The 22,212-nt window shown below is 38.0% G+C and overlaps 2 protein-coding genes across 5 annotated transcripts in view; both read right to left on the bottom strand.

Annotated features, from left to right (window-relative positions):
* nr1h4 (nuclear receptor subfamily 1, group H, member 4) overlaps positions 1-3,228 on the bottom strand; it is a 28,981-nt gene extending 25,753 nt beyond the window's left edge. The window contains exons 1-2 of one of the 2 annotated variants that reach the window (XM_066685268.1): positions 3,112-3,228; positions 886-1,065 (exon numbers count right to left, since the gene is read on the bottom strand). In XM_066685268.1, the coding sequence (XP_066541365.1) occupies positions 886-982 (97 nt within the window). In that variant the 5' untranslated portion in view covers positions 983-1,065; positions 3,112-3,228. Of the gene's footprint in view, positions 1-885; positions 1,066-3,107 lie in introns of both variants that reach the window. The other variant, XM_066685269.1, reaches the window with a different exon arrangement.
* Positions 3,229-6,455: 3,227 nt separating this feature from the next.
* On the bottom strand, positions 6,456-17,293 carry slc17a8 (solute carrier family 17 member 8). Of its 3 annotated transcripts, none has more exons than XM_066685356.1 (12): positions 17,193-17,293; positions 14,519-14,771; positions 13,576-13,694; positions 12,606-12,720; positions 11,404-11,491; positions 10,094-10,180; positions 8,567-8,709; positions 8,067-8,225; positions 7,805-7,937; positions 7,600-7,710; positions 7,370-7,497; positions 6,456-6,971 (listed from the first exon to the last, which is right to left on the bottom strand). In XM_066685356.1, the coding sequence occupies exons 1-12, from the start codon at positions 17,291-17,293 to the stop codon at positions 6,621-6,623; spliced, it is 1,788 nt and encodes a 595-aa protein (XP_066541453.1). In that variant the 3' UTR covers positions 6,456-6,620. The 3 variants fall into 3 exon arrangements, with proteins under 3 accessions (XP_066541453.1, XP_066541452.1, XP_066541454.1); XM_066685355.1 differs by having other exon boundaries at positions 8,067-8,216; XM_066685357.1 differs by lacking the exon at positions 8,067-8,225.
* Between the last annotated feature and the right edge of the window lie 4,919 nt (positions 17,294-22,212).

The following is a 22,212-nucleotide window of genomic DNA, read 5'->3' as shown; positions in this document are numbered from 1 at the left end:
CTTTGAAGCTGCAGTTGTTTAAAAAAAGTTGGATTTAGAGAGACACATTGTCTTACATTTTTAACCTAAGGAGCCAATTCTGTTAACCTAGGTGGTTGGCCATTTTAGCTGCAGGCTAGTAGTGGAGGGTTAGGTAGAGGTAGAGGTGGAGACTGATGGCATATTCATTAATCCACATGTACTGAACAAAGGCAACGTTTTAGATTTACATCTAAGCAATTTTTAAAGCCTTAGGATATTTTCTTTGGAATAACTTCAAAATATGTAACTCTGATGATTACTTTTTAGGGGGAATTCCTGTTTATTTTTTTTCACTTTGCTGCTTTTGACTTTCCCACCTTTATGAAGTTATGGATTGCTGTATATCATCACTATCCAAAGAAAACCTGTACCTTCATTCTTGTGGATTCTTGTGTACATCACTTTAACACAACACCGGTTCTTCACACAGTGTGAACATTTTATGATGAATGAACCATTAGAAATGCACCAACATTACTTGGAGTAAAATATAAATAGAGTCATTCAAAAGAGGACCCAAATATTGTGTTGTAAATCCTGTTAGGATGAAGCAATCTGAACCAAATATATGTGTAATCAATTGCATTACATATGATGTACATGTACGATATACATCCATTGGAAGGTAAGAAGGCTTTGTCTTTCTATTACCAAAAAACTGCTGTTTTGGAGATATGTGTTTTTGTCGAGATTATAGACATGTATAGTCTGTTATTTATATATATATATATATATATATAGCTATAGTATGCTGGTATTTTATTAAAAGGCAGTTGGCCGATTAATCTCAATCATATTCACAATTAAGAAATATTTTTTTCTGGATCGCTGAGATTGCTTTGTTTCAGTCAAATCAACCCTTACCGAAGAAGTGGGAACTCTCTGGCATGGGGAACCCATCGCTGGGTGGGATCTGTAAAGGTCCCACCACGTTGACATCAGGGCCCACCCACTCATTCATTCAGGCAATTATGAGTTGTCCCCAGGGTCCAGTTCAAATTACAGCTGATTCTTCTCTGCAGAATTAAAGGGATGGAATCACTCCTGAAAAAAAAGAAAAATGAATAACATTAATCCAAATTATTTAGAGACAGTAATTTCACATTTCTATAGCTAGTTATACATGTAATGCATACAAATGCATTCAAAATAGAATATGACTGTTTGGAGCAACACATCCAATGCCAACTCTCATCCAGAGGGGCATAAAGCCCTCCATTGCTGGACTCTGGAGCAGTGGAACCTCCTATACCCTTGCGATGGGTTGGAGTCATTGAGAACTAGTCATCAAATATCTATACCTGACTTAGCGAATACTCTTTGGGCTGAATTCAGATAAATCTTCACAGCAATGTTCCATAAAACCATTTGATATTAGTAGAGGCTGGTAGTGCAGCAGGGAGACAATTTACATCAATTTTAGAAGATGAGCAGGAGTCTACAAACCTCTGGATATGCAGAGCATGTCATGCCTGAGATATTTTGCAATACACAATAATACATTGTGATCAAGGAGACTTCTGTTGAAGCAATTAATGCATAATGCAAATAGAAAAATACTGGATGGCATGTTATATGTGCATCTGTTAATTGTTTCTTCATGTTTTTTGTGTCTTAGAAAAAGACACCTTCAGGATGTAATGGAACGTGGTGATGTGTAATGAATATTTTTGCTTGAGTTCATAGAACTGGTCTTTAGTGGCTTAAAGTCTCATAAAAGAAATACAAGCTCAGTCAATGAAAGTCTTGAGGTGCTAAAAATACCCTTTTGCCTTGTATTGATAGCTAGACTGCACCCATCTGAAGGATGTAAATCATACTCAATATAAGTGACCTTTCCTTTAGATAGAGTTAGAAACTGCATAACTAGAAGCCCTATCAACAGTGAAGATCATAACGGAGTCCCCTCCTTTACTGTCATTACGCTGCATGACCAAGCAATGCTCAGATGTCTTGTTCTATGTGTCATAAACGATTTTAAAACAAAGCTGATTGGCATTGTTCAAATAAACGTTTCTAGCACCTTATTTTTAAGAGTGTATACTTTTGTAAAAGGTTTAGTCTATAGCAACATTGCTGTTAACCACAAGAGAATAAATGAGTTCAACTAAATCACTCCAACTCACTCTAGTAGAACTCCTTCATACCAAATAATGAAGATACATTGCTCTGCAGCCCAGTGTTGGGGGGTTTTATACCTGATGTTTAGCATTGTGCATGGTGACATTAGGTTTATATAAACAATGTTTATAAAAGGAATATGTTAGCAGTGACCAGAAACACACTAAGTCAATTTAGAGGAATGTTTGAATACAATGATTTTTTATTTTATTATATTTTATAGTTATAATTTTTTTACATAAAGTAAATACATTTTACTGAAAATACAAATGTTTTTGGCCAGCAAATCATCCAACTTTCTTTGACAATTTTTACCTCTCATAAATATATTAATTACACTATATTAATCACTATAAACATTATACGAAAATGTTTTTGGAGAAATTATTGTAAAACATATTTAGATACCCGCGGTTACACTGGCTAATCTCCTCATTTAATGTAATCATCTTTATATATTTTTATAAATGATTTCTAAACAAGGCAAACTGTCAATTAAGGGTTTTTAAAAACTGCCACTTTATACTACATTTAACATAGAAATGCTAACAATTCATGTCTTCTGAAGTTTATTTACATCTTTTTGTATTATTCTGAATGATTGAATTGCTTATCAGGTCTTAAATAAAGACATTTAAGCTACAACATCTCCACATATGTCCAATGAACAGTGTTACTTCCCGAATATTCCTAAAACGTGGCAAATCCCACGTCGGCAGCATCGTCATTTGCTCTGGCCCCAGGCCCCAAACTGCAGTCACAGTCACATTTCTCATCACAGCAACATATGAGAAATTCCCTCGTAATTCAAAAGCACAAACTCACTTGTCAAGCCTGTTAATTTCCCACAGGTTTACAACATTATTCCCAGTATATACTGCCATTTCAATCCAGACCCCTTTATTATACTGTGGTTGACTTTTTGATACATTGGTGTTAAAAATCTTCAAAAGCTATATTCTTACCTACTTTCGACTCTGGTGGTTGATCTCTTCAAACTGTTTTGCACAACCTATGGCACTGTGGAGCTGGATATTTGAAATCATCAGTGTTTGGGTATAGACATATCAATTCTTCTGTGAGAAGTCTAGGCAAGACTGTGAGTGGATGGGGTCATAGGGAAAGGGGACAGTGGTTATTAATTAAACTCTCTCTCTCTCTCTCTCTCTCTCTCTCTCGCTCTCTCTCTCTCCACAAAGACTAATAGTCCTCCCCCTAGCCACTTTCCCAGCGTCTAAACTTTGGCTGACAGCTGTAGAGATACAGCAGTACTGTAACCTCCCTACTGCACAGATATCAGCCCAGAAATGATACTCCCAAACACATGCTTCACATTAAGGCACATACACGCACACTCATACATTAACATTCATGCTAACTGTTACATGCTAGTTTTTTACCTGTCATGAAGAGTGCTGAAAACAACAATTTTTCAGTTATGTCTCTTATGTTTTAATGACTTCAGTGGGTCATAGGGAACAAATGTAGTTACTGCTGTGCAATGTTCCATCCTATAAAAATATTGTTGTAAAATATTAGCAGCTTAGCTAAACAATAATGCCTATCACAATATTGTACTGTGCAGCATTTTACAATTAATTTTCTAGTTTACCATTATTACAGTACCACCAGTGATCTTGCATCAGAGACCAATTCATCTCAGGACACCAACCCAAAATCTGAGGGCCTCACATTATCTATACTTTAGCTATAGCTCCACCCACAACAACTAACTAAAACCTACTGATTTTCTGACCTCATATATATATATATATATATATATATATATATATATAGTTATACCTTTCTCTAATGGAAAGAGACACAAACTGTGATGAAGGCCAGTGTTGTTATAACTGCAAAGTGGTCTAAAAACAAACACTTAATCATTTACTGACTGTTGCTCCATCCAGAGTGCTCCATTCTGAGTCAACACAGAGTATTCTGAAATAAACAAAACCTTTGCCATTGGCTGTGTGCTGTTTATGGCGCTCCAATTTAGGGGCAAGGGTGATGGGTCAGTGGGTGGCCTTGGGAGAAGGACACATCCATAGCTAAAGAGTACTGTAATAGTGTTGTAATGAATTTCACTTACCAAAAATGGGACACTGTGTAAGAGATGGGCCCTGTCTTTCTCACATGGCACAAAGTAACTATAAATTGCCTGATGCTGTGTTAACTAATCAAAGCCAAGCTACCAAAAAAAGTCAAAATGTCAAAGACAAAAGCTGTTCCTTCAACAATTTGTTCTTTGTGTGTTAAACATTGACAGGCTTTTGTAGTATGTTCCCTACACAGCTTAATTAGTCTGTAATATAACACTTCATTTAAAGTTTGATCTCACATTAAAAATTAAAAAGGCTTTAGAACCACACCAAATAGTAAAAAAGCTGATGACAAGATAAGGCAATCAAACAACTCTAAACTGAGAGTAACCTGTCATCACAGTCCCCAAACACAAGTTGTCAAGACTACAATAAAAATCTACCAACAACTATAACAGGGTCCATGACCTTGAACTTAATCCAGGTTTATCTAAAGCAGACCAGTTAACACTCCAAAGCAGATAATGCCACCAGGCTTTGTCTGGCCTCAGTGACCAAACAATTTAGGACATTTCCTACTGTGATTGTGCCAGTTCTACACAGTTTGGTCTCTCTAGCTATCATAAAACTTCCAACTGAGAGGATGAGGACTAGCACAAGTTTTCTCATGGAGAAATTCAACCTGCCACTGCATTTACCTGTACTCTCGCTAATGCAATGCCATTGGACAATTGTAGGAGATACACTGTCAGATAAATTATGTGAGCTTGAGGATGCCCAATATACTATAATTCACATAAATGAGCTGATCAGTGGCTCAACAAACTGATATGTTTTGCAGTAAAAAAAAAAGCGTCATTCACTTTTTAATAGTTTAATCAAAAAATTAAAAAGGTGAAATTTTTAAAACATAGGAACTCTAGTTCCTGCTGTTAATGTTCAGTGTAGTGTGACAACTGATAAAGTGAAGGGTGTTTACTTCTACGTGACAGAAACCAGCAGAGATTTTTCATTTCTTAACAATGAGTGAGTGAGCCAATTTGAGGAAGTCTGCATAAACAAGCCACAGCCATTCTCAGCAGAACAACATGATAACATGAACAGCTTGAGAGATAGAAACTCCAGTTACTCCAGCATCACTCTTTCCACACTCAACTCATTAATAGTGTTAAAGAGACTAATAGCACAAATAGACCTTCTCTAAACAGTACCATGGTCAGTGATAGCCACACTGTAATACTCTAGGAATTTTGGCCAAAAAGACAACACGTGTAATCAAAGTACACCGATTAAGATGAGTCTCTGACATATTCATTCAAGATTGAAGCAGCAACTACAAAAACAAATTATGTGTAATCTACAGTGAAGTTACACATATATACTTAACTAGACATAAGGGCTTAAAACTTTAAACAGTGAGTAAAATAGCATTTGAAAACATTTATTCTTTTTAAATGAAACTTTAATACACACATTCATACCTACAACATAGCTATAACAGAAATAAATTACTTTACATCCATTTAATCAATATATATTTTTGACTTACTTAGATTGAAGCTGTGTTTAAAAAAAAAAAGAGGCACATTGCTGGTTTTGGACAAAGAAAGTGCTGCTGATGTATATTTCCGGGATATAATTCTGATGCGAAACCTAAAATGTCCACCTTTAATTATTCCTGTGGAATCAGTATTCCTTGTTCCCTGTTCCTTGTCCAGCCGGTGAAATAACATCCCAGTTCACAAAATACGAAACCATAACAAAGTCCAAGATTTGATGGTGGAGGAAATAATGCAAGTGATTTCATTCTTTTGCCAGGTTTGAAGGTCAGTTGATGTTGCTTAACTCCTTGCACATTAACCATGGCCCTAAAATATTTCAGATCCTTTAACACATTCCATATTTGCCTTTTATTGCATAGCTTACAACAATAGGCATAAAAAACTGCACAGAAATAATAAAAATACATGATGCATAACTTACTGCATTACCTGCAAATGATTACACTTATAAACTGTGCTGTTTCTGATCTGAATCAGTGTTACATTATAAAGCTTTCCTTTTTTTACATTTCTTTTCAGTTTCTGAAGGAATGCTCTGGGCATTTGCTAAAATTTTAAGCTTCCATCATCTCAAAATAAAGTCCTTCACACAGCAACAGACACTGATGTCCCACAAGCAGTTTTAACCTAATCAACTTTTTTACATAAGAGCCGTAATATCTGGGAGAGAGGATGTTAAGTTGAGGACAGTCAAATTATATTTCTATGGAAAAAAACTCTTGATATATTGCAGTCATGCGGTTGGTGTCTCTTGGGTTGGTGTTGTATTGGAGAATTTAATTCAACAGTTCAAAACCTCAAATGCACATCATCTCAGAAGCACACCAGGGAGCTGAGGGTAGTCCTGGGCTCACGAGGAATGCATCAAGTGTCATTGATAATGCTCCTGGTAGTCCCCATTTTCATAGTGGTGCGATTCAATCTCATCGTCCTCTTGCATGGTCACCCCTCTATTCTTTTTCCAGCCCCTTTTGCGGCCAGATGAGTTGTCTGTAGTGGTTCCGTAGGTCTTTTTCTTGTTGGTGGCGAGTGCACTGTCACAGCTGGGCTCCATCTCCTGTGCCAGTTCATCCTCCCCAATGATGCCACACTTCTCATCGCTGGTGCTCTCAGGATCTGCCCAGTCCTGCTTCTCACCGGATGCAAAGATGGCGTAAAAGATCACCCCACAGTAATGAACCATGGAGGCAATCAAAAAGACGTTCTGCCACTCCAGGCGTGTCTGGATAAGATAATGTAAATGATAAACGTAAGTTTTTCAGGACCTAAACGTAGGTGTAATATCATATTAAAAGAGGAACAAAAAACAACGCTTTCCTAGACATTCATTTTAAAGTGCTCACATAAATGAAAAACAATATACAGGAGGGAATTTCATGTATTATGCAAATGCAATTATAGTTTCCAGTACTAACATCCCTTATATGGGAAAAAGCTACAAAATTAGCCATATTTAAGTTATCCTGGTTTGACATCATTACGATGCTATGGATAAAACTAATAAACATTATAAATTAATACAATTATAAAGAGAAAAATTAATGCAGGATACGGACCCTTTCTGTAGAACTGTATTACAATACTTGAGTCTTGAAAATGAAGATAAATATCAGCACTCACTTTATGTTTGGTCAGTGCTCCCACGATGAGAGGACACACCATACCTGACAGAGTACCCACACCATTAGAGATGCCCATCAATATACTGGCATAGCGAGGAGCAATGTCCAGGTGATTCACATTGAAACCTGGGATTGCATTAACAAGCTTTAGGGAGGACAGGAATAAACCACAACACAGACACAGTTAGTATTTTCTGATAATTCACAGTGGCCACGTGTTGCTCTGACCCGATATGGCAAAGCCGCTGAAACCCACTGCCAGGACCAGAAATGAAATGGCTACTCCACGAGTGTGGGAGAACCCCACCACCAGTAGTAATGTGGCCTCCATTCCAAAACCTTAGACCACACAGACAGAAAGGTCAGTTTTTATTATCAGTATGTCTCTGAAAAAATCCTTTGCACTAACTCTGTGTTAATGTTCTGGACAAACCTCCACAGTTCATGATCTTGCGTACAGTGGTTGTTGAGAGTATTTTACGGCTCCTCAAGAAGTCAGCCAGCTGACCTCCAATCGGCACCACAATGGTCATCACCATGTGGGGCACAGCTGACAGGATGCCCACCTAAGAGATGGCACATAAAATGTTAAAATCCTTGTGAACATGGCTCCTAAATGCAGTGCATATAAATGTATCATACATAAGACACAACAGCTAGTGAATGATGAGGTTCTTTGGTAATTGTGGGCTCACTTTGCTGATGGGAAAACCAAAGACTTCTTCAAAGTAGGCTGGTTGGCTGATGAGAAGGAGGTAAAAGGTCCAGCTGCGGCAGAAGTTGGCCACGATGATGGCGTAGACTGGCATAGAGGTGAAGAACTGTCTCCATGGAGTCTTAAATTTCTGTAAAGACTGGATTTAATCAAACTCTAAAGCACATTGTGCATCTTTTATAATGTCTTAACTTTAGTGACAATTACATGTCATTCACGCAATAGCGGTTAGTAGATACTTAAGATAATTCTGCTGGTGTATCACATAAAATTGAACTAATCTTTACTTAATACAACCCATTTTACAGCGAATATTCAGACAGAGAAACTCTGCCAGAGAAGTCTGACAGTGTAAAAAACTGTTTAATAGAACAAAGAACCCGCTGGCCTCTGGTTGATACCAGATAGTGGACCAAATGTCTGTGCCTATTTAAAAGAATGTACACAGTAAATTGTGAGAGTGAGTTCTTGGTGCTGTACCTCAGTAGCACTCAGTAAGTTGGCCCCTTCTCCAATTGTGGTCTCAATGTAGGTTCTCTCCTCCTCGCTGATGGTAGGATGCTCAGCTGGGCTTTCATAGGCAAGTAGGAGCCAGAAAGTATACCATATGATTCCAAAAACACCTGAGCAAATACAAACAGGCCTGACATCAGTCCCATTGTCATTTGAAGCCTTTTTAGTGTGTTAGATATATGACACCTGCATGAGGAAAGTGGACAAAACTTGGAAAATGATTATAAGTAACTTAAAGTTAGGCAAAAATGTTACTCTCAAGAACCAATCAAGACCGCCATTTGTCACTATCAGAAAAACCCCCAATTGTTGTTAAGAGATCTAAGATTGAATTTTAGTTCAGATCTGTGAAAAATCAAAGCTTCTGTACATTCTTAACACTGTGTGTCTGAAAAAAATGTGTCACTGTAAAAAAGCTGTTACTGAGAAGAATATATAGACAAATTAGCAATAAATGATTGTTGATTAGTCAGTATTTGATAAATAGCATACCTTGTGATGCAAGTCCTAACCTTGAGTGAGGGAGTGAGTGAGTGAGACAATTTTCCAGTCAAAGAAAATAATTATTAGATGTGCTGGGAGTACTTGAAAAGGCAAGCAATTTCTGTGGCAGCAGGGGGTGTGGTTGTGCGGAAGAGAGACAGAGGTACAGTAAATTTGCTGGATTATTATGTCCCTCGCCTGTGTGTTTTTTAAAAGTCTACTGATATGTTTATTTTCACCTTAGAAGGCTGTCTAAGGCCAGAGAGAGAATGATTTGAAGATGCAGGGCCAAACAACAAAATAAAAGTGAATGAAAACAAAATAGTAAAGCTTTGACAGACATTCTATTGTTTTCTGAGTGAACTCACTGTATCTGCTGAATTATAAAATAAAAGAATCTTTGCTTCTCACACTTCTGTGTCCTTAGAGCTCACTCCCCATATATCCATCCAGAGTTTTACAACATCCCAAGACTTTCTTGAAAAACATTATATTAGGTTGTGGAGGCTTATACTTTGCCTAATGTTCTTTCTTTTTCCTGATGCCGAAAGAATCCTTATTTAGGGGCATTTTCACAAATTAACAGGTATATTTATACATTGCAATGTATAGTTCAATATACATTGCTAATGTGAGCTTTAGGGCGGCACGTGGTGCAGCAGGTAGTGTCGCATTCACACAGCTCCAGTGGACCTGGAGGTTGTGGGTTCGAGTCCCGCTCCAGGAGAGAGAGCTTTGTGAGTGTACTCTGTGAGGAGTGTGGCATGTTCCCCCCATGTCTGCGTGGGTTTCCTTCTGATGCTCCGGTTTCCTTCCACAGTCCAAAAAACACACGTTGGTATGTGGATTGGCAACTCAAAAGTGTCCATATGTGTGAATGTGTGAGTGTGTGTGATTGTGTGAGTGTGTGTGTCCAGTGATTCTGGGTAGGCTCCGGACCCACCCCAACCCTGAACTGGATAAATGGTTTCAGACAATGAATGAATGTGAGCTTCAGAGAGGTGATCTCACCATAGACGTAGAAGACGGAGGGCCAGCCCACATACTGAACCAACACTCCTGCCAGAGGCATGGCAATCACTGCTCCTGCATAGGACCCTGCCAAGCAGAACACACGTGGGAGTAGTCAGAATCAGTGTATCATGAAGTGGGAAAACAGAGATTAATTAATCTCAATTGTAATTACACTATGTGTCCCACACAATCATTTCCAGGCCCCCAGTGGTTATAATCATGCCTGATTTTTTTTTTATATGACATGGCAAAGCCCAGTATTTCATCTTAATGTTACAGAGAAAATTCTGTTAAAGGAAGTGTTACAGGGATGGTTTTGTAGCCTTTGAGGACATTAAAGGAATGCAGTAGCATATTTTCAGCCTAAACCCTATCTGTGTACCTGTAGTATGCGGGTGAAACCAATGGACAGACGCTTGAAATACATATCTAAATTATTGTACATGATGGTACACGGTCAGTACATGGTAACTAACTGACCATATGCTACAGATATCAGGTGAGGAAAATGCCTGTGTACATTCAACATCTGATCATGAAGCCAGAAATGCTGTACCCTGACCTTTTTTATATTCATCATCCACTGCTTTCAGTGATGAAATATCGGTCTGTGTCAGCCGTTGTTCAGATATAGGCAATTTGATTTTAATGAAAAGGTGTTTTTTTAATATATTTTTCATTAGCAGATACAACCACAAACACTTCAGCTTGGAGTAGAGTGGCATCTGTCCGAACGCTTTGGGACATGCAGAGTGTGCCACTTCATTTGTATCAATGGAGCAGAGCTCCTTCACATGCGGAAGGTGAGGCTGCATGCACACCATCTCTGTTCAGCAGCAATGTCAAGAGTGGTTTGAAGAATGGGTTGTCATGGTACCATTTTATTGAGAAAGGTGCCTATTTTTAATGCATTTGCCTATGGGGGGGGGGGTGTAATGAGTAGACAGACATCTGCAAAACAAAAGAGTCTCTCCCAGACATTCAACTGGCTTTAGCACTGGACACTGACCACATGTCTAAACCAAAGGCTTACACTCTGACTGGTCATCTGATATTCACTCAGATTTGTAAGCCTTTGGTGACTGACCAGATGACCAGCCAGAGTGTAAGCCTTTGGGTTAGAATCAGATAGAGGAGCATTAAAAACAACATTATATTGCAGGTAATGCTCACACAGGAAAGGACATAGATGAAAACCTTTTAATAAAGCTACTCATACACAATTGGTTGAGCTGCAAAAGCCTACATGCATAGATTTAACATTCATTAGTAAATGAGTAAAATCAGTTAACAACAGGTACACTCACCACAAAAAGAGGTGGTGGCCAGTCTGCTTCTTTCCAGTGGAGGAGCCCATTTGCTCCACATTCCATGGCAGGCTGGATATGTGACACCCTGGTGCACATAAACACATTATAAGCATGTTGTTTGTGATAATATTGACAAGTAACAATAATACTGCATGTTGTAAATAACATCTGAATGACTAGCCGTAGTTTAGTTTTGCTCAGCAGCTGTAAGTGTTGGAGTTGGCTAGTGTTGGAGGGCTACATTCTGGCACAATTTGGGGTGTATTCTGACAGTCTGAGAACTACTCAGTCACTTATTTGATTGAAAGTAAAAAAAAAACTGATTGATTACAAACGACTCTGATGTGTGAATATGGAGGCAGATAGAGTTGCAAAGTTTTTTACAGCACTGTCCTGAAATCAAGGAGGAGGGAGGGGATTTCCTGTCCTCCTCAAAAATGTACATAGTGCTGTCTCTAATCAACCCTCTGCCTTTCCCTCCCCATTGATTTCAGTAGATTGATGAAAATTGAATTAAACTAGGGAGAGCCCCACAAGCAAATAATAAATGAATAAATAGTGTTGATTCTCAGCTGCAGCAACTTAGTTTCTGCAGTTTTGTAAGCTATGTCATCCACAGATAAATAAAAAAAAACTGGGAGGGTGATATTCCCTTCTAAAATATGTGAAGCCAGCCATTGTTTGTTGTATAACTAAAACTAAGTCAGCATCAGTAAACAGCTTGGTACTGAATGATTGAGGAAGGCTATTCAAACAACTCTGAGAGACCAGTTATTGCTGTGGCTTCATCAGTTCCCTACCCTTACTACAGAGGAACAAAATAATGTGGACTCTCAGAAGAACAGAGTTAAGAACCTCATAACTCTGTATGACAAAGCTCTTTCGTAAGCATATTCTAGTGAAAAGTATCGGTTAAATGGAGAAGGGTATCTCTGCAGGCCGGAGGCACCTCCAAGTGGGAGGTACAGCTCCAAGAGTGAGGTACAACCTAACTCTAAACTTATCCTTAACCCAAACCCTAATCATAAACTCCCACTTGCTGGTATCCCCCTACTTATTGTGTTTGCCCCTCCCACTTGCTGGTCTCTAGCCTGCAGAGGAGTAATAATAATAATAATAATAATAATAATAATAATAATAATAAAACTTCAAGATATTTTGAAGGTAAAGTTAAACAATGGGAGGTCCCATTCACTGACCTCCACAAGCCCCTGCAAAATTCGAACAAACATGACACAGCCATAGTGCACTCTTGCAGCGGATGGAATGAACATATTCAACATTGACGTCAAGAAAATGGCCGCCCCAAATACCCTGAGGAAACATGGTGAGGAAAAAGGTGGGAAATAGAACATATTTCCTGTCACTGACTATTACCAAATGGCAAAATACTTTTTAATAGCTGGACAAACATGAAAATAAAATGACCTGAAATAGAGTTACAACTTTCACAACAGACCCGTGGCATCTCATGGTGAATTAGTGACACCTACAGTTCAGAATTGACATTTTGTGGAGTAACAAATATGGCAATGGCTATGATCAGGTGTTTTAAATATAGTGTAAATTAAATCTATATGTACAAAATTTTGGAAATATATTACAGTAAATGTATAGGGGAATACAAAATATTTGAATTAGACAGCCTTGTGAAATACATCCTGCTTAGTGAATTAGGTCCTGCTTTGTGTAGCAAATCTACAACACTGAATTTATTGGCAGGGAGCCATTTTTGATTCACTCACTTGGGGTTTATCACCATTAATTCATCCCTCTTTTTTTTCTTTCCAAAACTGTGTAAGTGACACTTGTAATATTCCAGGGGCTGGTGTTTCAGGGAGAAATCTGCAGCAGGATCTTTCATTATTAACTCTGTCAGCCTCATGTCCTCTTTTCCTGTGAGGCTTTTATTACAGGAGCTCTTATCACACCTCTCATCAACACACCACACTTCTTTAACCCCTTCAGGTCTGAACAAGAAGCTAGACTCATACTTAATGAACCCCGGCTGGACATTGTGCCCTAGGATAATATTTAATGGATGTTTTCTTTGGATAGTTTGTATTGTCCCTTCTGTCAGTGAAGACAATAAAACTTTTTTTATGGTTTTGTGATTATTTTTCTCTATATGACCTGTGGTTCTGTGTATTTAGTGGCATGTTAGCTCACCTGTTTGCTGCTAGTTTGTTGGAAATGAAGCCCCCTGGAATTTGAGTGACAATGTAACCCCAGAAAAAGGAGCCATGTATCAATCCAACCGTCTCAGGATCCCAGTTAAACTGAGCAGGCTGGAGAATCGGATATAAAGGACATGTCTTAAGAAATATATTCAGGTACAAAACCCAGATAATCTACTGAACAATATAGAATGCATGGATTATGTATTTGTAAGACTTTAGACTTTGGTATTAATGTACTATATTACTATACGTTTATAGAGAGATAGAGTAAGATGCATTTTTTTATTCATGCTTTCCCTCCTCCTGCCTTAAGCCACAGGAAATTGCAGCAGCTAACTACAAGAAGAATCACTGATGAGATTTTATTTTAAAATAAAAAAACAGAGATCATCTTTGATTTCATCACTTCAGCTGCAGTGGTTAATTACTGTGTCTTCTTCATGACGATGGCAGAGCTAATTCATTCTGAGGAATATCTGTGTTTATCCTTAAAAGAAACTGTGTTTGTTCTGATGAGGGAAAAATGCTATAAACAAAAATATAATAATTCATCATCATCGTCATCACCATCATCATCTTTTTTGCTGTTTAATCCATTTCAGGGTCATGGTACTATAATTACTGTTCATTAAAATATATAAATAAAAACCCCAAAAGCCTACTTGTTATTCACAAAAGGTAACTTAACAAGTTTACTTTTACTGTAAGTTTATGTGATGAAATGTTTTTTCCCCCAAGTAGCATTTCTATTTATCCATTAAACATATTTATATATAACAAATTGAAATACACAGAACAGAACTTCAGATCTTTCACGAAAATAAACATCCTTTTGTTTTTGGACCATAAGTATATACAGATTTGCAATCAAGGAGCACATTTACAACAGAAAGTTTATAATTGGCACATGTCCTTGATGTTTTTCCATTCACCTGCATGACTGCAGTCCCATTTATGTACACTGTGTTGTTGTTGACCATTTCCACGATGGCCACGCCCAGGTTGCAGCGGATACCAAAGGAGATACAGAAGCCCAGGCCACTGAGAATAGCAATGATGTAACGCTTGGGTAGACCAAAGCAGCCACAGTCCAGAAAAGGTGGGCTGCGCTGGGGAGCTACAACTGGCCGGCCATCCTCTGTCAGCTCTATCTGATCTTCATCAACATTGGTGCCATCAATCTTCCTGCAGAGAGACAGTTGGAAGGGTCATAATTTAGGCCAGTGGTCATCAGCACTTCCTCTGGACCTTAGTGCAGGTTTTCCTTTTAACCCAAATCTAACAGCTAGTCAAGGAGAACCATAAGAGAAGTACAATGGACTTGGTGCAGAGCAAAACTTCACAGAACAGCAGATCTCCAGGGCCAAGTATAATAACTACTAAAATACAACATGCATATTCATGAGGTCCTTAAACTATCTAAGTATATACATATGAACAAGTTCTGGAGGCTGACGAGTGATGCCCTTGCACAAGCTCACTGGATTCAACATGCTTTCTAAGGTAAACTACTATCTTTTGATCAGATTCTGTGTAGGTGAAGTTACTGTGTAAGTTAGCTGAGGCATCTTAAATTCCCTGGTTGACAAGAACTGGTGCTTTATTTTACAGTTTTTGTGGAGTCCTGTGGTTACCTACAGACATAGTCTAACTGCAATCAGAGAGGGACTCAAGAGGTGGTTCCAGAGAGGTCATGGAGCAGAGTGTTTGAAACTTACTCCCTCCTCCCACACACACACCTGCTCCATTACAGAACCTCCATCGCTTCTCTCATCCTCCATCTAATGGCAAAGACTTTCATCTTGTCAGCTCTCAAATGCACACCTGAGTTCCTGTGTCTCAGAGAATGAAGAGAAGGGAAAAATAGGAATACTGCAAAAAGACATTTCTTTTTATGTTGATTCAGAGCTCTCAGTTTTCTTTCACGATGTGAGTGAACAGGATGAACTTGCAGCTTTACTATCAGGCTCATGGGGTTTATTGCAGTGACTGAGAGACTTTGATGTTGTCTCAAAGGCTCCTCTTGTGAGATGCTGTAGACCACTGACAAATGACACACAAAGTTTAAGTCTGTATTTCCTATCATTCTTTAGTATTTCAGTTTGTTTGTTTGGGTGTTTGGATTATTTAGCATTCTGGTGAAATGCTCTACTAAACAGGCGCATGGCTGTTAAAGTCACTTTTGAAATAGACACACAAATTAGAGAAAAAGATCTTTTCAAAGACCTGACAATCAGTCCAGTGTTCATTAATGGAAATGATGTTTCAGTAGGTTTCAATAACACACTTTCCATCAAAAGCCGACATGACTTCCCCCACCCCAAACCCATTATACAGACACAGTCATAGAGTCACTTTTATCTCAGTTTTCTGCCCAGTCAATTATACATTCTTCTCTTTAATGAACAAACCCTAACAAGAGTGCACAGAGAATGCATCTTCACACAATTCCCAAAAAAATATATAATGTCATATGATATTCCATGGATATTCCAGTAGTAAGCTATAAACAGTAAATGTAAATTATCATTCTGGATAACACTGCACAACAGTTATGACATAAAACATCCTTGCTAAGTCAAAATGTGTAATATCACAGAACTAATAATTAAAGCTGTTCAAATAGGTACAATACGAACTGAACATCTGATCACCTGGTGAAATATTTAGCAATATTAATTCTTTTGCCCAATACCTTTTTAAAAAAACATCACCCACCTGAACCCTCCCTGCTGCAATATCACCCAGACACAGGAAATTATTCACTTTATCTCTTTTATCAATTTGTCATATTTTAGACTGAAATCCTGCAGGGATCCCTCCAGGATGTTATACTCTTATGAATATGTATCAGATAAGAATTATGTTTTAGTATCCTCTGATTAGAAAAAAAACATCTAAAATGAAAATGCAAATGCAAAAAACAAACAAACAAACAAACTAAAAACTGCGACATCATCAAAATACTCACTTGAAATAGCAAAGATTCAGATTAGTAATAATAATAATAATAATAATAAAAATCATTACAAATGTTCTGAGCAATCATTTTAAACCTTCTCATCTCCTTCCTGGAAGATGTTAAGTCAACAGTTTAATCTTTAAAGTTGAAGAAAAAAGAACCCTTAGAAATCATAGCTATTAAAAGTCCATAATTTCTCAGATTGTCAATAATTTTACAGAACAGCTTTAGGAAATAAAACCTCAGATCTAAATAATCAATAAACCACTCCCTGCACTTCAGCCTGTCAAAAACCTTAATGAACTGCTTTAACTACAACACAGACCTATTTAAAATGTTCAGTTGGACAAATAAATCTTTAACAAACCCCTACTAAACTATTAGTCAACCACCTACTCTTACCAGTAAATATAGCCCACTTATGAACAGCTGCAGCAGGTCAAAAGACACAAAACCCTCATGTAGTCAAAAACTCTGTTGAAAAGCATCAGCACAAGGACTGGAAAACAAAATCCAAATTAACTAGACCGGTCTGAGCTAGTCCAGCCCAGTTGGAATGCTTCAGCTAGACCTTACTCAACAACTACTACCTTGTGTTCAACACTCAACAGCTCTAAAGAAAAAAATAATGCCTGGTCACTTACTTTTGCAGGTTCCCTAAGGAGTCACCCACAGTGTTCTTCACCTCCTCCTTCCCTGGTTTCAGCACCTTCTCCTTCAGCCCTGAAAGTCCTCCAAACGGCATGTCTCCCCCTCCCTCTAGCTGCTCTTCTACAGACCTGGCTTTAGCTTTATCAAACAGGTGGGGTGCCCACTAGGCATTGATGCTCATCCTCCTCCTGACTGGGCTGTTGTGGGCTGAGGTGTGCTGGAAGGGGAGGTGAGATGCTGAGAAGAGGGGAGAGGAGGGACTTGCAGGAAGCACTGGAGATGGGGACGTAATGGGGTGTCCCTCTATTCTCCTTCACTTGGCTTGAGTGTAAAGAAGAGGCACAACCAAAAGGTCCAGATTTGGCAGCAAGTGAACAAAGGGGAGATTCAGGAGATGCCCAGTTTCTTCAGTCTTATTGAATTCTAATTGTACGGTCTAGACATACCAGCTGAGAAAAAATGCTGGTGTAGCCTTTCCTTCGCACAGTAGCCTGAACAGATACTGAGAATACATTCCTCCCCTTCAAAATCCCACCCTCCAGGTCCCATCCCATCTAAAGCAGGACAGTAAGACAGTCAGGCTCAGGTCATTAAAATTTGAAGGCGAAGTTAGTTCAGGCAGGCTCAGCGATATGAGCAGGTGTAACTAGAGATGGAGCTTTCTGCTCTCAGACTCCCTGCTGTCCTGAATTTGTGTAACAAGGCCATGAGGGTCAAAAGGGTCATCAGCAAACAATAATAATAATTTAAAAAAACAACTAAAAGGGGTTCTGTGCTTATGTGCAAGGTTGAAAAACTTGCTTCTGTTCAACTTAAAGAAGAAGATAGATTTTATGTTGTGAAGATATGAAAGTACTTGACCCCGATATTTGACAGTGATCAAAAATGTAGCATGTGTAAAAAATTCAAATACTGAGGTTTAAAAATTCATCAGTACTGTGCATGGTCGTAGGCTGAGATACATGCATTTCAGTACAGAGTTGTTTGGAGCTGTGCTTCATTCATATATTATTTTTTTATTATATTTTTTTAACATCACTGCATGTCAAATTCGGCTGCATCAGCACAAACCAGTTTGATTTTTAGGTAATTTTAACTGGCCTCCCAGCTTCTCTACTTATAATCCCAGTGCACCAAAATCTACATGAAAATCTAAAACAATTTACTTCGATTTGGATTGAGTTTATTGCCTTTATTACAGTGCATGATTCGTTCATATTCCACCTCACTTCATATGAAACAAAGCAACAGCCTGCGTCAGTAAACAGCGAACTGAATGTTCATAAGTGTTAATGTGACATCTAGTGGTTAACAAGGAAAATTGTACTCAATACCTTTTTTGGAACTGTATACCTGTTCCATATTTTATAACTTTATTACAATATATGGGAAAAAACACACAGAGACACAGAAATATTAGGGTGCCATGTACTGTGGTGCACCACACCCTCAAATACCAGCAGGAAGACAAAGCTGTCTTAATGTATTCCTCCAAACCTTAACAAAGTAATAAATAAATAAAAAAATACACATATCTGATCCATTGTAATCATGTAGTTTATTATTAACTTACTTAATGAACATGTCTGACAGTTAACCCTCATATACAGTTGGTTCTAGTCATATTTAAACAGTGACAAATAATGCAAATAATGCTAGGGTGACCAAATCTGAGTTTTCAAATATGAGGACACATGGGGCAGGTTGGGAGCACAAACCCTAACCATGCAATTATGCTGCTGAAATTTAATACATAAACATTCATTCATTCATTCATTCATTCATTCATTCTCTGTAAGCGCTTATCCAGTACAGGGTCGCGGTGGGTCCAGAGCCTACCTGGAATCACTGGGTGCAAGGCATGAATACCAGTCCTTCACAGGGCAACACACACATTCACACCTACAGACACTTTTGAGCCATCCACCTACCAACGTGTGTTTTTAGACTGTATGAGGAAACCGGAGCACCCGGAGGAAACCCACCCAGACACAGGGAGAACAAACCCACTCCTCACAGCTCAACCTGACTGTGACACTACCTCCTACTAAATAACAAATGCCTTTTTGGACAGATTCCTTTCCATTCAACATTTTGCCGCAAACACAAATAATAAACTAATATTTTTTGTCATTTCTTGACAGTTATTGAAACCTTTTCTGTTCACACCAAACTTCACTACTATATTAAAATGACTTGTTTACACCAGAAAAATCATGATCATGACAGAAACTGATGAGTTTATCTTTTAACTGTGTTTTTTAAACATTACTAAAACCAAGCACCACATTTTATCAACCAGAAGTAATATAGACTTGATAAATCACCAGAGCATCGCTGGGATCCAGACATTTATGTAAAAATACTTATATTTCATATTTTATAAGGTCTGACTGATAAAACATGCTGTATGTGGTAGCTATAATTCAGTATCTCCCCTGTTCCAGGTTTAATGATCCGGAGAGTTGGCCTGCCATCCAGACATCTTTGTCAGGGAAAGCATTATTTATTTCAGTGAGATGAGGTCGATTCACATTCTGCATGGATTACAACAGCATGGATCCTTAGTACAAGAGTCACTCACTGAATGTGACTGGTGCATTATGAAACAAAAAAACACTACACTCTCAGGGAAACTCACTGTGGTAGTAACTTTTCCTGTTACTGTGTTGGTACGCTCATAGGCACATATTCAGTGTCTTTTGTTAAGGAACAACTGTACTGTATTCTTTATTGTAGGTTTTAAGTTTTTCATACACTTAATTAATGTCCAGGACTTATTTTCTTTTATTTGACACAGATTTTAAATAAATGCTTATGAATATTCACCTCTCCTTTAGAAGAACAAACGTACCTTTAGGGAACACAACTGGATTCTAAAACCACTGTTGTACTTTTAAAAAATACATTTATGCTCTTTGTACATTTAGTGACAATAATGCACCTGTACTGTATCTTTTTTCTGCGTGTGTATAACCTTGATCCTGAGCTGTTGAGCAGCTGAAATCTTATTTCAAACATTCATTCATTCATTATCTGTAACCGCTTATCCAGTTCAGGGTCGCGGTGGGTCCAGAGCCATTGGGTGCAGGGTGGGAAAACACACATTCACTCACACCTACGGGCACTTTTGAGTTGCAAATCCACCTACCAATGTATGTTTTTGGACTGTGGGAGGAAACCGGAGCACCCAGAGGAAACCCATGCAGACATTGAGAGATGTCTCCCTTATTTCAGAAAGGAATAGAAAAAAGTTAACTTTAAAAAATACTGGGACTGGTCTCCTCAGTTCCCTAATGCCCCTGTCTCAAAGTTGTTTTTTTTTTGTTTTTTTTTTAAACATGTTGCTGGCATCAAATTAAAAAAGGACAAATATATTTCAAAAACCCTAAACGTTCTCAATTTCAACATTTAAAATATTGTCTTTGTACTATTTTAAATAAATTATTCATTCATTATCTGTGACCACTTATCCAGTTCAAGGTTGTGGTGGGTCTGGAGACTACCCGGAATCATTGGGTGCAAGGCAGGAACACACCTTGGAGTGGGTGAAACTCCTTCACAGGGCAATACACACACATTCACTCGCACCTTACGGACACTTTTTTTGAGTCGCCAATCTACCTAATAATGTGTGTTTATGGACTGTGAGAGGAAACCAGAACACCCAGAGGAAACCCACATGGTCAACACACCAAACTCCTCAAAGACAGTCACCCGGAATGGGACTTGAACCCACAACCTCCAGGTCCCTGGAGCTGTGTGACTGTGACACTACCTGCTTATTGCATTTTGTATTTATGCCCCACTTTTTAGAAATGCAGTTGTATTTAGCACATTATGATATGATAAAGAGAATAGTAATACATTTACATTAACTGTTTATATTGATGAGTATTTTGAAAGCAAAATTATCACTTTGTAGTAACATTCAACAAAATATAAATAATGAAAATAGATTTCAGCTTAAGAGATAATAGCAATAAGATTATTTAGATTAAAAACTAAACAACACTACCATAACAGTTAAAACCCAGATAGAACATAATGTTAATTAGAAATCATAAAATAACAAAGACAACTAAGAAAATATGAGGTAATATCACACTTTCTGAGAAGCCAGAAGTTACTGAAATGAGTTGCAAAGTTAATATTTTCTCAGATATTTTCCAGTTTGAGATGCTGCTATCAAATTATGCTTTTCCACTGCATGGTATCTGTTTGACTCAGCTCAGGTCTACTCTCTTGTTTGCTTTTCCATTAGACAAATTTGGTACATGGAAACTTGAACCAGGTTTTTTCGTTATTGACATATGGCAGCTGTCCAACAAGCAAGTTTCTACCTACATTCACATGTGTACAACATGCCTTTACCACTTGGAACACTAGGTGAGTACAGAATGTTTGATGGATCACAGCATGTGTGCTTGTATTGATTTTGTATTGATTGATCAATTGCTTGTTGGAAAGTTTCTATAAAGAGGAACTGTATTCCATTCATTGTTTGAATAATGTTGGAAGTAACGTGAACAAGCATTAAGTAGAGTAGAGCTTAATTAATTATGGTGTACATTTTTTACCACACTTTTTAACATTGCCTGCTATTTTGGATGAAGTTTTTTTTTTCCATGGGATTTTCATGTGTAGTCTCCTGGTGAAAAAACTGATTTTATTGAAAAAGCCCCATCCAGCTCTCCAAAAGCATCCAAACACAAGTGGGCACAAAAACAGGAAAAACATAAAGATAATGGATTACTACATATTAACAAAACAAAATAACAATTACACAAGATAAACAAACACAGTAAACATCAGTCACAGTGTGTCTTTCAGTCGAGGCACAGAGCACACCCGGAAACACTCTGCATGATTATTTTAATTGAACTTGTCACTGAGATATGTGCTTGTAATCTAAATTGAGCCAATACACAGTACCACACTAGCTCATTTAAACACAAACACAACCACAACCACAACCACAACAAGCAGCCTGCAGACACTACAAATGGCGTA

This window comes from Hoplias malabaricus, chromosome 11, assembly GCF_029633855.1.
Source record: "Hoplias malabaricus isolate fHopMal1 chromosome 11, fHopMal1.hap1, whole genome shotgun sequence".
NCBI classification, from domain to species: Eukaryota; Metazoa; Chordata; class Actinopteri; order Characiformes; family Erythrinidae; genus Hoplias; species Hoplias malabaricus.
Note: the sequence above shows the minus strand (reverse complement) of the source record. Positions and strands in the feature narration are given on the sequence as shown.